General features: G+C 35.3%; 1 protein-coding gene across 27 annotated transcripts in view; it reads right to left on the reverse strand.

The window, feature by feature from the left end:
- Positions 1 to 334: 334 nt before the first annotated feature.
- LOC102678731 (inner centromere protein-like) overlaps positions 335 to 11,433 on the reverse strand; it is a 148,650-nt gene continuing 137,551 nt past the window's right edge. For 17 of the 27 annotated variants that reach the window (XM_006622399.2, XM_006622395.2, XM_006622397.2 and 14 more), the window contains 11 exons: positions 10,803 to 11,006; positions 8,771 to 9,205; positions 6,951 to 7,130; positions 6,074 to 6,374; positions 5,747 to 5,964; positions 5,507 to 5,628; positions 5,168 to 5,409; positions 4,963 to 5,086; positions 4,544 to 4,875; positions 889 to 1,145; positions 335 to 809 (listed from right to left, as the gene is read on the reverse strand). In XM_006622399.2, coding sequence (XP_006622462.2) covers positions 796 to 809; positions 889 to 1,145; positions 4,544 to 4,875; positions 4,963 to 5,086; positions 5,168 to 5,409; positions 5,507 to 5,628; positions 5,747 to 5,964; positions 6,074 to 6,374; positions 6,951 to 7,130; positions 8,771 to 9,205; positions 10,803 to 11,006 — 2,429 coding nt within the window. In that variant the 3' untranslated portion in view covers positions 335 to 795. Of the gene's footprint in view, positions 810 to 888; positions 1,146 to 4,543; positions 4,876 to 4,962; positions 5,087 to 5,167; positions 5,410 to 5,506; positions 5,629 to 5,746; positions 5,965 to 6,069; positions 6,375 to 6,950; positions 7,131 to 8,770; positions 9,206 to 10,802; positions 11,007 to 11,433 lie in introns of all 27 variants that reach the window. The other 10 variants (XM_031513601.1, XM_031513603.1, XM_031513610.1 and 7 more) reach the window with 10 other exon arrangements.

Here is an 11,433-nt window from a genome sequence, read left to right on the forward strand (position 1 = left end):
TGTATATAATATATATTCGTTTTCTATACTCAAATTCTATAGGTAATATTATACTATCTCTTATATAAGGACAATCATTGGAGCTTACCTCCTACGTCATTTTGGCAGATATAAGTTTCAGTAAAATATTTCAACCAATTCATCATATCTTGTGCTATCTTGTTTGTCAAGCCGTTTTACACGTTCGTTTACGTATAAAGATTTCATTGTACCGATTGTTCGCGTCGTCAAAATTCGATAAAATCTCGTTCCATTACAATTCTCGATAAAAACTTTTCTAAACGCGACACGTTATGGGCGAATTGTAATTACGCGTGAAATTAATTTAATGAAATTTTTTAATACAATAAAATATATACGCGTATTTCAAATCAATAATTTTATAAACAGGCCTTATTCCCTTTAAAGGTTCTTCTAAAAAGATTTATACCTAATAGCATACGATAACGGACTGAGTTGCCTATTTGCTGTTACATAATATTAATAATTAACATTATATATTATTTTACATTTCTCGTGACGTTTAAGGACAAAGTAGTCTTTTTTTTTTTTCTTTTTCTTTTTCTTTTTGACGTAGTGCCCCCCCGTTTTTCTCTACTTAGGTCTCCATTTCTACACATCGATAGCGCTTATTTACATTATTTCATAAATGACATCGTTTCGAATATTATATACCCGTTGCTCGCTGCAAAGCACAGGTATTTTATTTTTTTTAATTCTTTTTTTTTTTTTTCAATTCTTTTTTTCAATCCAATCGCTCTCTTCTTCCTTTCACCAGAATGATTAATACGCGCATTATGATAAAAGATCTGTAGATCAAGAACAGTGCGTTACATTCACATCGTATACATCAGAGGTCAGTATCGCGGTAATAATACGCAAACGTACCTGGTACTTGACTATTATCTTGTGGTTTGTTGTTCATAAAAGAATCCTGGAACGGATTTACATTGGCATTAGCAGCGGTAGGCATATACGTGTTTGCCATTGGAGTGAAAGGTATAGCTGCTGGATTTAAGTTCGAGTTGAGGGTGTCTTCATTGGCCAAATTGGATGTCAGTTGGAGTATTGGACCACTACTGCTATTACTGAGAGAGTCGAATTCCGTTAGGTCTAACAGGTTGTTGGTCACGTTGTTTTGTTTGCTATAAAATCAGCGAAAGGAAACATACAAATACTAAATAATAGGCGATTAATACTAGATACTACCGCATCAGCGTTATCGTAATTTCTAAGATAAAAATTATAATCACTAATAATTGATCAAGCCAATCATAGGCGATTCGTAGTTCGAGAAACTATTTTGCTAATATTAATAAGTGCAATAACTCGTACAATTATTTCTTAATAACTATTTTTTTATATCTTAATTTAAAAATTATATATGTATATTTTTTTTAAATGTCTAATACGTCTAAAAGATTTTAGCGAACGAATGAAGGAGAAATAAAGAATTAACAGACTATGTACTGAATCTTTTCAAATTATTCGTTTCAAATTATAATTATAAAAAAAATTTGAAAGCAAACATTAATCCTGAAAACTTATCTTACAATCGATTTGCGATAATATTTAATCTTGCATCAGCACTATTATATCTTACTAATATTTTGAAAGGCAGCTACTTTGATACTGTAAAGCAGCTATAAAAAAAAGCATTTCTATGTATTTGAGAATTTACAAAAAAATTTTATGGCATAACATAAATTGTATAAGAAACACAATTAACATAGAAAAGAATTTCTCTTTTCGATAAAATTATACAGTAAGTAATATAAATAGATGATTACCATACAGCAGGTTTTATCGATAATAATTTTTGAATCATGTAGTTCCTATTTTCTCTTATTCATAGATAGAATAAGATGAAAAACATTCATGCCCGGCATAGTTAACTTCCTATAGGGATTGTGGAATGGATTGTGTGAAATATATATATGTATATATATATGTATTTTTTTTTTTTTTTTACAACAAAAAAATAACTTTAAAATGTGTGGAGGTTGATAGTACATAGCAAAAGTAGACAGTAAGTTGACACGTACTGCTGGATGATATACAACGCAAACATAAAGAACAAGTACAAAGTAGAGCAAAGAAAAGTAGAAGCCACACCATATTGATACAATTAATTCACAACATGCAATGGTGGTAATAAAGTCGATAAGAAGAAATGTTAATACGAACATTGTAATTAAGGCATACACGTTGAGCTTGAGTGGTAACTAGTAGTGGAGGAAAGATAAAGTAATAGCTCACCAAAGATTACACACTGTAAATATAAAAATATATGAAAACATAATAATATATAGAAACAGTGTATCTTTGATGAACTTTTGTGATAAAATTATAGACAAAATTTTTTAGATGAGTCATTAAATTTATACTATTTATCCTTCTTTACATTATGTACACTGAATTTATTATTGATTAATTGATATTTAACGCTATAGCTCTGTTAGTTTCTTAACATTTCCATGCTTTTTATAACATTACATTTTTTTTTATGCCATTAACATATTACTAAAAAGAATCGGCGTACAATATAAGTTAAATTTTTCATTATTCCTTTAGATATCTACCTAAAAATAGTATATTTTTAAACTAGCACACGATTAAATATAAATTATAAAATATATATAAGTATAATAGATAATACACAATATACATTCCTCATACCTCTCGAGTTACCGATGATATAATATTATATATAATTTGTTAGTTATATTAATATAGTCGTGCGATTAGGTGAATTTTCATTAGCAATATGTAATTGCTATAAATATTTTTTTTATATTTGTCAACCATTGCTCTGACTACTTTTGCAATGTACAATATAGTATGTAAAGTCGTTTGCATTATAATGATAGTTTATTATAAAGCAATTTTTACCGAGCTAAATGGAATTTTATAAGCAGTTCCTTCCGATGTGATTCATGGATAAAGCGCAATAAATTTTTGTTATTTAAATAACTATGTATAGTGTACATATAGCGTAGATATATTCTCAAACTTAATTTTTCCGTTATCATACGGGTATCACAAAAAACATCTCAAACAACAAAATTCATTATATACATATTAACGATTCTCATATTAATTCTCAACATACCATGTGCCTTTATAATTCAGAATAATCGTATTGCAGGATTATGATTTTTCAACATATATTTCTTAATTGTTCTTTTCTAGAACAATCAAACAATGTATTTATTAATTTTTTTTTGTTTTATGGTCAAAAAATCATACGTTATGCTTATTATGTGTGTATTTAATGTGGCACATTTTTTACTTCTATTATATGTATATGTATATATATATATATTCGTTTAGAAAACAATGTTCACACTCTAGCCATTTTTTTTTCAGTGTTTAACATTCTAGTTGAAAAAACGGAAGGTTATGATAAAAAATAATAATATTAAATCTGATACAACAATGATAAAGTTACATAGATAAAAGCAATATTATTATTACGCAGTAATTTGAATATAGAGTAACTAATTACATAAATTTTAAAAATTGTTATTTATAGTTCACATTGTATGCATGTGCGTGTCTATTAATTCCTTGTGAGTCTATAAACAACTTTATATTGTATAAATGACTAGAGCGGTACCCTGAATCATTCATTATGTGAACTGTCCTATATTCATGTTAAATCAAGATTTAAGAATACATTTAGTATTAATGATTACGAATGCACTTTTCACGTATTATTCTATGTTAGCATGTATGTTCATGATACTTGTAGTGTTACATATGATTTGTATTCCGATTCAGATTTATTATATTTTGATTTTTTTCTTTTCTTTTTTATGATTTCAACACATTTTAACCTTTTTTTTTCTTTTTTCAATTATATTTTATACGACGAATACGTTCATATATATTTATGAACGGCACTAAAAATCAGTCAATATTTTTATTTTTATAATGGCTAGTATTGTGCAATTATTTATATTATATTAATTATATTAGCCATAATTTTGCTTTCTAAACGAAACTACAATTAAGTTTAGTAAATATATATATATATATTTGTATATCATATTCGCACAAAATTCTAGATAAAATATGCATTTCGTAGAAATGATATTCTAAAATATTCGCTATTTATTTTTCGGATTAAAAAGATTGTTTTTTTTTTTTTTTCTTTGAAAAAATATTCTTATTCTATGCGACAAAAAAAAACTAAAAAATGAAATAAATATATTCTCATAAAATGTTATGAAAATTTCTAATGCGTGGGTGTACACTGTGTAAGGAGGTTTTAGCAACGTTCGCTAAACTGATATAAGCCTTGTACGGGCATTCATAATATTATTATTGTCGAATGATCTAAAAACCAAATGAACTTACAATTCTTTGAGATGCTCTTCGATGTTATTTTTCAGTTTTTATTATCGATGAGAAATCCAGTTATATCTTGGATTTTTTCTTTTTTTTTTTTTTAATGGTGGTTGGTAAATGTCAGTATATAACTCTTACCCTAATATAAATGCTCGTTACGAATCTGTAACTTTGAAGTTGTTATACTTACACAGTGGCATTATCCAGTGTAATTGATTGACTGTTGATACCGTTTCCATGATTTGTATGATGACCATTCAGTTCTCCTTCCACATTACCCTGATTATTATCCAATACAATTTTATTTTCATTAATGCCATTACTATGCGTGCCGTTATGCACAATGTCCGTAGTAGTATTGTTTTCCGTATGATGAGCACGCTGCTCCCCGCTAATGAATTGTTGAGTCGCCTCGGATATCAGACTGGCTGTCATAACATCCTCGCTTTTATTAACTGGTGCTGTTTTATTTTCATCGTTAGGACTGTCTTCTTTCAACTTATCGCCATCACCACCTTCACCCTACGAATTACATTTACATAAACATCCCTTACTCATCGATAAAAAAATTAATCAACAAGAATTTTACAAATAAATTTACAATCTCACCTTCGTAGGTGTGTTACTCTGATTTTTGCCACGAGTTCTAAGCATAATTGCTTCGACGCGTTTACGTCTAGCAAGTCTCTCTTCCTCTTCTCTCTTAACACGTTCTGCCATTTCGATCCGTTGTCTGTAACATCGGATCGTCATTTAATCGATAAACACTTCGTGGATAATACAAAATCGTGTCGCTTCAAAGAAATCATCTGACCTTTCCGCTTCTTCCCTCGCTTTCCGCTCAGCCTCTTCTTTCTCCTGTTTCTGACGAGCCTCCTCTTCCCTTCTTCTCCTGTCCTCTTCCTCGCGACGTTTCGCTTCCTCTATCGCCAGTCTCAGTCTCTGTTCTTCAGCTTCTCGAGCTTCGTTAGCCAAACGAAGCGTTTCCTCCTCCAAACGTCGCTGTTCCTCTTCTTCGGCGCGCAATCTCTCGGCCTCTAAACGGGCTTCTTCCTCCTGTAAAAGGATACAGAAGTCTCTTTATGAAATTTCCTTCCTTCGTCGTCCACGAACAATGCGATCTTTCATACGGAGGATCTATTTAAAACCTCACCTGTCGTTGGCGTTCAAGTTCGGCTTCCCGTTCAGCCTGCTCTCTGGCTAATCTTCTACGTTCAGCTATAGCTGCCTTAGCTTCCTCTTCCGTAGTGATCCGGATCTTTGCTATCATCGATGCTGGAAAAAAGAAATTTCAAGAAAAAAGAAAAAAGGAAAAGAAAAAAAAAAGAAAGAAGAAATTTATTCCTCAATCCTCTCATATTCCAATTTTCAAAGGGTTCACAACTTAGCTTACCAGACATATCGACCTGCTCCTCCACGTTGCTCTCAGACTTGGCCTCGGCTTCCTTCTTGGCAGCTTTAGGCGTTTCTTGAGATCGCACAGCCGATTGATTCTCCTGATTCAAATTAGTCTCGTCCTTCGCCTGCTTGGACACGATATTGGACTGTTCTATAACGGTCGGCTTCTTCACCTCGTCGTTACCCTGCTCCGCGGCGCTTATCTCCTGCTGCAATTAATTAAACGAAACGAGAATATAAACGGCGATCGATCATTGGTCGGGGAACGCGTCGTACACCACGTATTTCATCTCGTTAACGAACGAGAAAATTAATTACTTGTGTTTTTTCGCTGCCTTGATCTTTCTTCTCCTCGTGCTTATCCTCCAATTTATCCTCCTTCCCTTCGCTTTTTATTATCTCGCCGGTACTACCGCGGATCAATGGAGCGTTCTCGGCGCCAGGACTCTGCAACGGTGTCACTTTCGGAGTTATCCGGGGCGAAGCCTTCGCGTTTTTCACCAGCTTCTCGGTCGGCTTCTTCATCTCCGCCGATTTCGGTGTAGACGTTTTCTTTGGAGTGCTATGGACCTTTGGCAGTGGCGGCTTCGAATCTTTCGGCGACTTTGTCTCGCTCACTAGATCTGTAGAATTCGTCGTACCAATTTATTTCACCCTAACCGTCCACACTCTTCTGTTCTCTATTACGTACACGCGAGGTATTTAAATGTGCAATCTTCAATAACAAGAGGAAGAAGATAATCAATAATGATTCAAAAAAAAAAAAAAAAAATTAGAAAAATCAATGAAAAAAAAAAAATTATACCGTGACTAAAAAAAAAAAAAAAAAAAAAAAAAAAAAAACAAAACGAAAAAAAAAAAATAAACCGTGGAAAAAAAAAAAAAAAAAAAAAAAAAGAAAAGAAAAAGAAAAACACTAACAAAAATAGCAAGTAAAAATCAACAAGTTGAGATAAAATAGAAAAACCGGAAAAAAGAGACGCGGACAAAGTGTCGGCAAACAAAGTATTCGAGTCCAAGTATCGCATGGTTAAAAGAGAATTTCTTCTCGTCGAATGGATTCGCACGCTCGTTGCGCCCGTGCGAAACGAGCACTTTCGAGCGGCGGCACTCTTCGTTTACCCGTTTATCTTTTTCTTTTTCTTTTTTTTTTAAATAACGAAAAAAAAAAAAGAGTATTCAAAAAAAGGCATGCTCACTGTGTCGTTCTGTGACCGAAACACCGGTACCGGCAATAGAAGCAGGTCGCGGTCGACGCGGGGCAGCTGTACGGGGACGCAGATTGACGTTACTGCTGCCCACACTGCTGGCGCTTTGCTGACTCATGGAGCTGTGCGGTCGTGATGGGCTGTTCGGTGTCACCTCCCCGCTGCGGATGCCTACGCGTACCCACCCAAGGTGAACATCTCTTGATTTACGTGTGTTTTATGGATTTGCGTTTGTCACGCGTTAAAAAAACATTCGAGCGAGTAAGTGAGATCGCCGTGAAATGCGGCGGGCCTTCGTGTTGTTCGCCGCGGCATTTCACAAGTGTATCTTTCTCCTTTTCTCGTGCCTGTGTTTACACGTCGTTCGATCGTCTCATACACACACACACACGCGTCAGATCATCGAGCACGATGCCGCGATGCTGACGCATTGTATATAGATCGTTACGTATACTGTCTCGACAAACTAATCGTATTTTCTTTGTCTCTTTTTTTTTTTTTTTTTTTTTTTTCATCTTTTCCGATCGATTTATTTGATAACATTCGAGCAAACGTGGATAATATATATATATATGTAATATATATGTATGTATATATTAAAAAAGATACAAGTAGCGAAATTAAATAGAAAACAAGCACCGCCACCAAAAAATATTATTGATCGTGTCGTATATGTGAGATGTATATGTACATCGGAGAGCATTATAAATTGAGAGAGAAAAAAAAAAAAAAAGAGGCAGAAATAATATAAATAATTTAAAGAAACAAGACGTAACGAGAACGAAAGATATTATGATACCTCAGCAAGAAAGAAAAGAATCGAAGAACGAAAGTGGAGCGATAAATGTATTGCACACTAAATACGATTGCGGTTCGTCTGTATACAGTCTATTATTGTGCGTAAAAAACGTGTGTATACGTGGTAATATATATATAAATAGATATATATACATATGAAAAAAAATTTTGTGTGGCTTACCAGAGAACGTTAGAGCGTACCTTCACCCCTGGGTACCGAAAAGCCGTTGAGATCTCAGTTTGTTTTCTTAGCAGGAGAGCGTTTTGTTAATCAATTCATAAGTAAAATTTCGTAAAATAAATTAACACGCACACAAAAAAAAAAAAAAAAGAATTTCATGCAATTTTGTGCGTATATCGTTGTTAAAAAAAAAAAAAAAAGTAGAACACAAACGTTGTTATAGAAAAATAATATCTGAAGCGTGAGACGCTTTGAAGAACGTTTTTGGTTAGTCCAGCACTTAAGCGTGAGATCTTCCATCCGTTTTCTCGCGGAATCGAACGAAAAATATCCGAAGTGTACCAAGAATTTTCCGTCTTATTGATTCACAATGGCTCCTCACTGCATTCGTACGCATGCACATGTGCACCCAACTCAAATTATACGGAACGACAACAAACTGATGCCGAGCACAGTCCGATTCTAATCCGATTAGATCCCATTTCAGATTCCAAATAAATCTGTCGAAATGAAATCGGGGATGGGAGGGAGAGAGTCGAAGTTAGCATTAAATAAAGCGAATCGTCACCGTCCAATGATACTTGTCGTAACCGCAACAGTATCGAACGCAAGAAACATCGTCGGAGATCAATGATTCAGTTGGTCGATCTCGATGATGATGATGATGATGATGATGATGATGATGATGATGATGATGATGATGATGATGATGATGATGATGATGATGATGATGATGATCAATGATCATACCGATGCAATATCGATAAAAGGATCTCGTTAAAAGGTAGAGAGAGAGAGAATCATCGAGTTGAGTGCACAAGAACGATCTTACCTTGTTGCTGTTGGTTCTGATGCTCGCGGGCTTTGCGACGGAGTCTCTCGGCCCTCGTTGGTCTCGGCATCGGAACCGCGCCTGGCAATGTACCCATGCTACGAGAGTTATCTGAGCGTTTCAGGCTCTTGCCCCCGGACGCAGCTAAATGTGACATGCTGCGACTCATGCTAGAAGCGCTCAGAGGCTGGCTTTGCTGTTCCGTCAATGTGCTAAGTTCTGTCGGACGTTTCCTAGGCTGCGCCAGTTGGTCCAGCCTGGACATGGAGTAAGTCCTACCTGGCGAACGTGTGAAGGCCTTTGCGCTCGAGCTACGCCCGGATGTTGGCGGTCCGTCACGTGGCGACGGTATCGTCGGCATCAGATCGGTGCGCCTCCTGTTCACCCGCAGATAAACCGAGCTAGGGGTTCCCGGCGTTCCGTCGCTTTCTTCACCTGCAATCGAGTTTCCCTTAGAAGCGAAGCGGCCACAAGCGTCGCCGGAAACTGCGCGTTATTAACAAGGTGTGTAACAAGGTGCGCGTACACATCCTCTCAACATCGCAACATAAAATGTCGTTCCATTTCGCGTGGATCCAGTGTTTTTTTTTCTGTGTGCGTGTGTACGTGTCGGTGTGCGTCCGTGTACATTCCCTTTTTTTTTTTCTTTTGCCTACTCAAATTTTCAAAATTCATCGCTGCTCTTCATGCTTGTTCTCTCCGTATCTGTGCGTATGCCCGTTTTTTTTTGTGTGTAGGTGCGAAGCGAAGATAGAAAGAATCGTTGTGCTACGAAATATACAGCTTTGGACGTCATTCGACAACGCTACCAGAAACGGAATCTCGAGCAACCCTCGAGACGAGGACAAATTGACGTAGCGCGTTGTGGTAGAAGAGGATGACATTACGTGTGATCGGGGAAAACAATGTGAAACTGGGAACGTGTACGAACGACGTTACGGAAGCGGTGTAATAAACGGTACATGCAAATGATACATCCGGTAAAAAATACGTTAAAGCGATAAAAAAGAAAAAAACCCCACACATGCAATAACGATACAAAGAAAATGTCTCGTGTTGTTCGATTCAAAGGCGTGTGTCGTTGTTGTGTTGCGATGTTGCGAATCGAATGAGAAATGATGAAAGAAGCCGTTTGCGAAAAAAAGTAAGCGAAATCTTAGAAGAAGAATATCATGAATTTCGAATCTATCTTCGTTGATATCGTTTAATAAAAGCGTGTTTATTCGTGTAATCGAAATCGTTTGTAAAGAAATGAAATATAATTTATCCGAGATACAAAGTATCGAATTGAAATTTAATTCGGAATACGGTATGTAGTGATGTAGTAATCGGTTTATATGAACGATATGGATGTATGCATTTATAACGAGAAAATAAATGCGAGGAAAATATAATCGAACGATAGTCTGTGTCGTAAAAAGTTCGTATTCGACAATTGATGCACCTCAGCTTCTCGATATTTACTTCCATTTCCGTAATAAAGAAACGTAATGATAAAACTGAATCCGAATAATAAAATAATTATATTAACAAGAGGAACGATGGTTAGATTCGATAATTAGCTCTTCTAATGTATTACAATATTACTCTAACGTGATTAGTAAACAAATCCATCGTAATGTATGTAAATGTTAGTATTGTTAGTATAAAATTTTTAATAGCGTTAGGATGCATTATGACTAACTAACGTGGTACGCGTCGTTCAACACCGATATATATATCCTTCGTTGAATAAAATTTTAAAAAAAATCTACTCCGCGCGATACAAAGATACAGGGATCGACACGACATCTGACAAAATTACTCGTTCATCGGTGTTCCACGACTTTACCAAGAATGTAGAGATACATATTTTTATGGCGTTAAATGAAAGTGACATGCTTGCAAGAGATATATATATATTCCGATGTGCTATAATAAACGAGAGATAAGGATATATCGATAGCTCATTCTGGGACAACAGAACAATTTCCCCGTTGCAGACTTTTTTTTTTTTTTTTTTTTTTTTTGTTTGTTCGACTTCAGGACTCACCACTGGCAGCCCGCTGAATCATCGGACGCCTAGTGTCGCTATCAGACTTATCATCGATGGCAAAGATGTCAGTTGTAGGAGGCAGAGAGAGGCTGGCTCTCTTATGTTTGGCAGGGGTTAAGGGAGGATCAGGGCTAGAATTCCAATTGAACACCTCGTACATGGACGAGGACATTCTCATATCTGCAAACAAACCATTCAACGCTGCAACATTAGGTTACTTTCCAATCGAATCTCTCTTCTTTTTCTTCTTTTTTCGTTTTTTTTTTTTTTTTTTTTTGCTCTCTTTTTCTTAATTCTCTCTAATCAAGGGTGGGCAAGGGTGGGGTTTGTTTTGAAATAAATAAAAAAGGGGGAGGGGGGAGAATTAGCACGAGAGTTAGATATAGTGCGGTTCACAGAATGTTCAAAAATTACGTTACAATTTGCCTGACAGAGCCACCACCAGTAAGTACAGAAATAAATATAGCGGATGCATAAAGGTCTTTTTTAATTACCGAACGAAGGGAAAAAAATCTATATTTTTTTCTCTCAATGTTACAACTCTAGCGAAATTATATTTACTCAGGCATATATTCTCGCTACAAACACCTATCTCCCTCCCTCTCTCTCTCTCTCTCTCTCTCTCTCT

This window comes from Apis dorsata, unplaced genomic scaffold (assembly GCF_000469605.1).
Source record: "Apis dorsata unplaced genomic scaffold, Apis dorsata 1.3 scaffold_683, whole genome shotgun sequence".
In the NCBI taxonomy this organism is placed as follows: domain Eukaryota; kingdom Metazoa; phylum Arthropoda; class Insecta; order Hymenoptera; family Apidae; genus Apis; species Apis dorsata.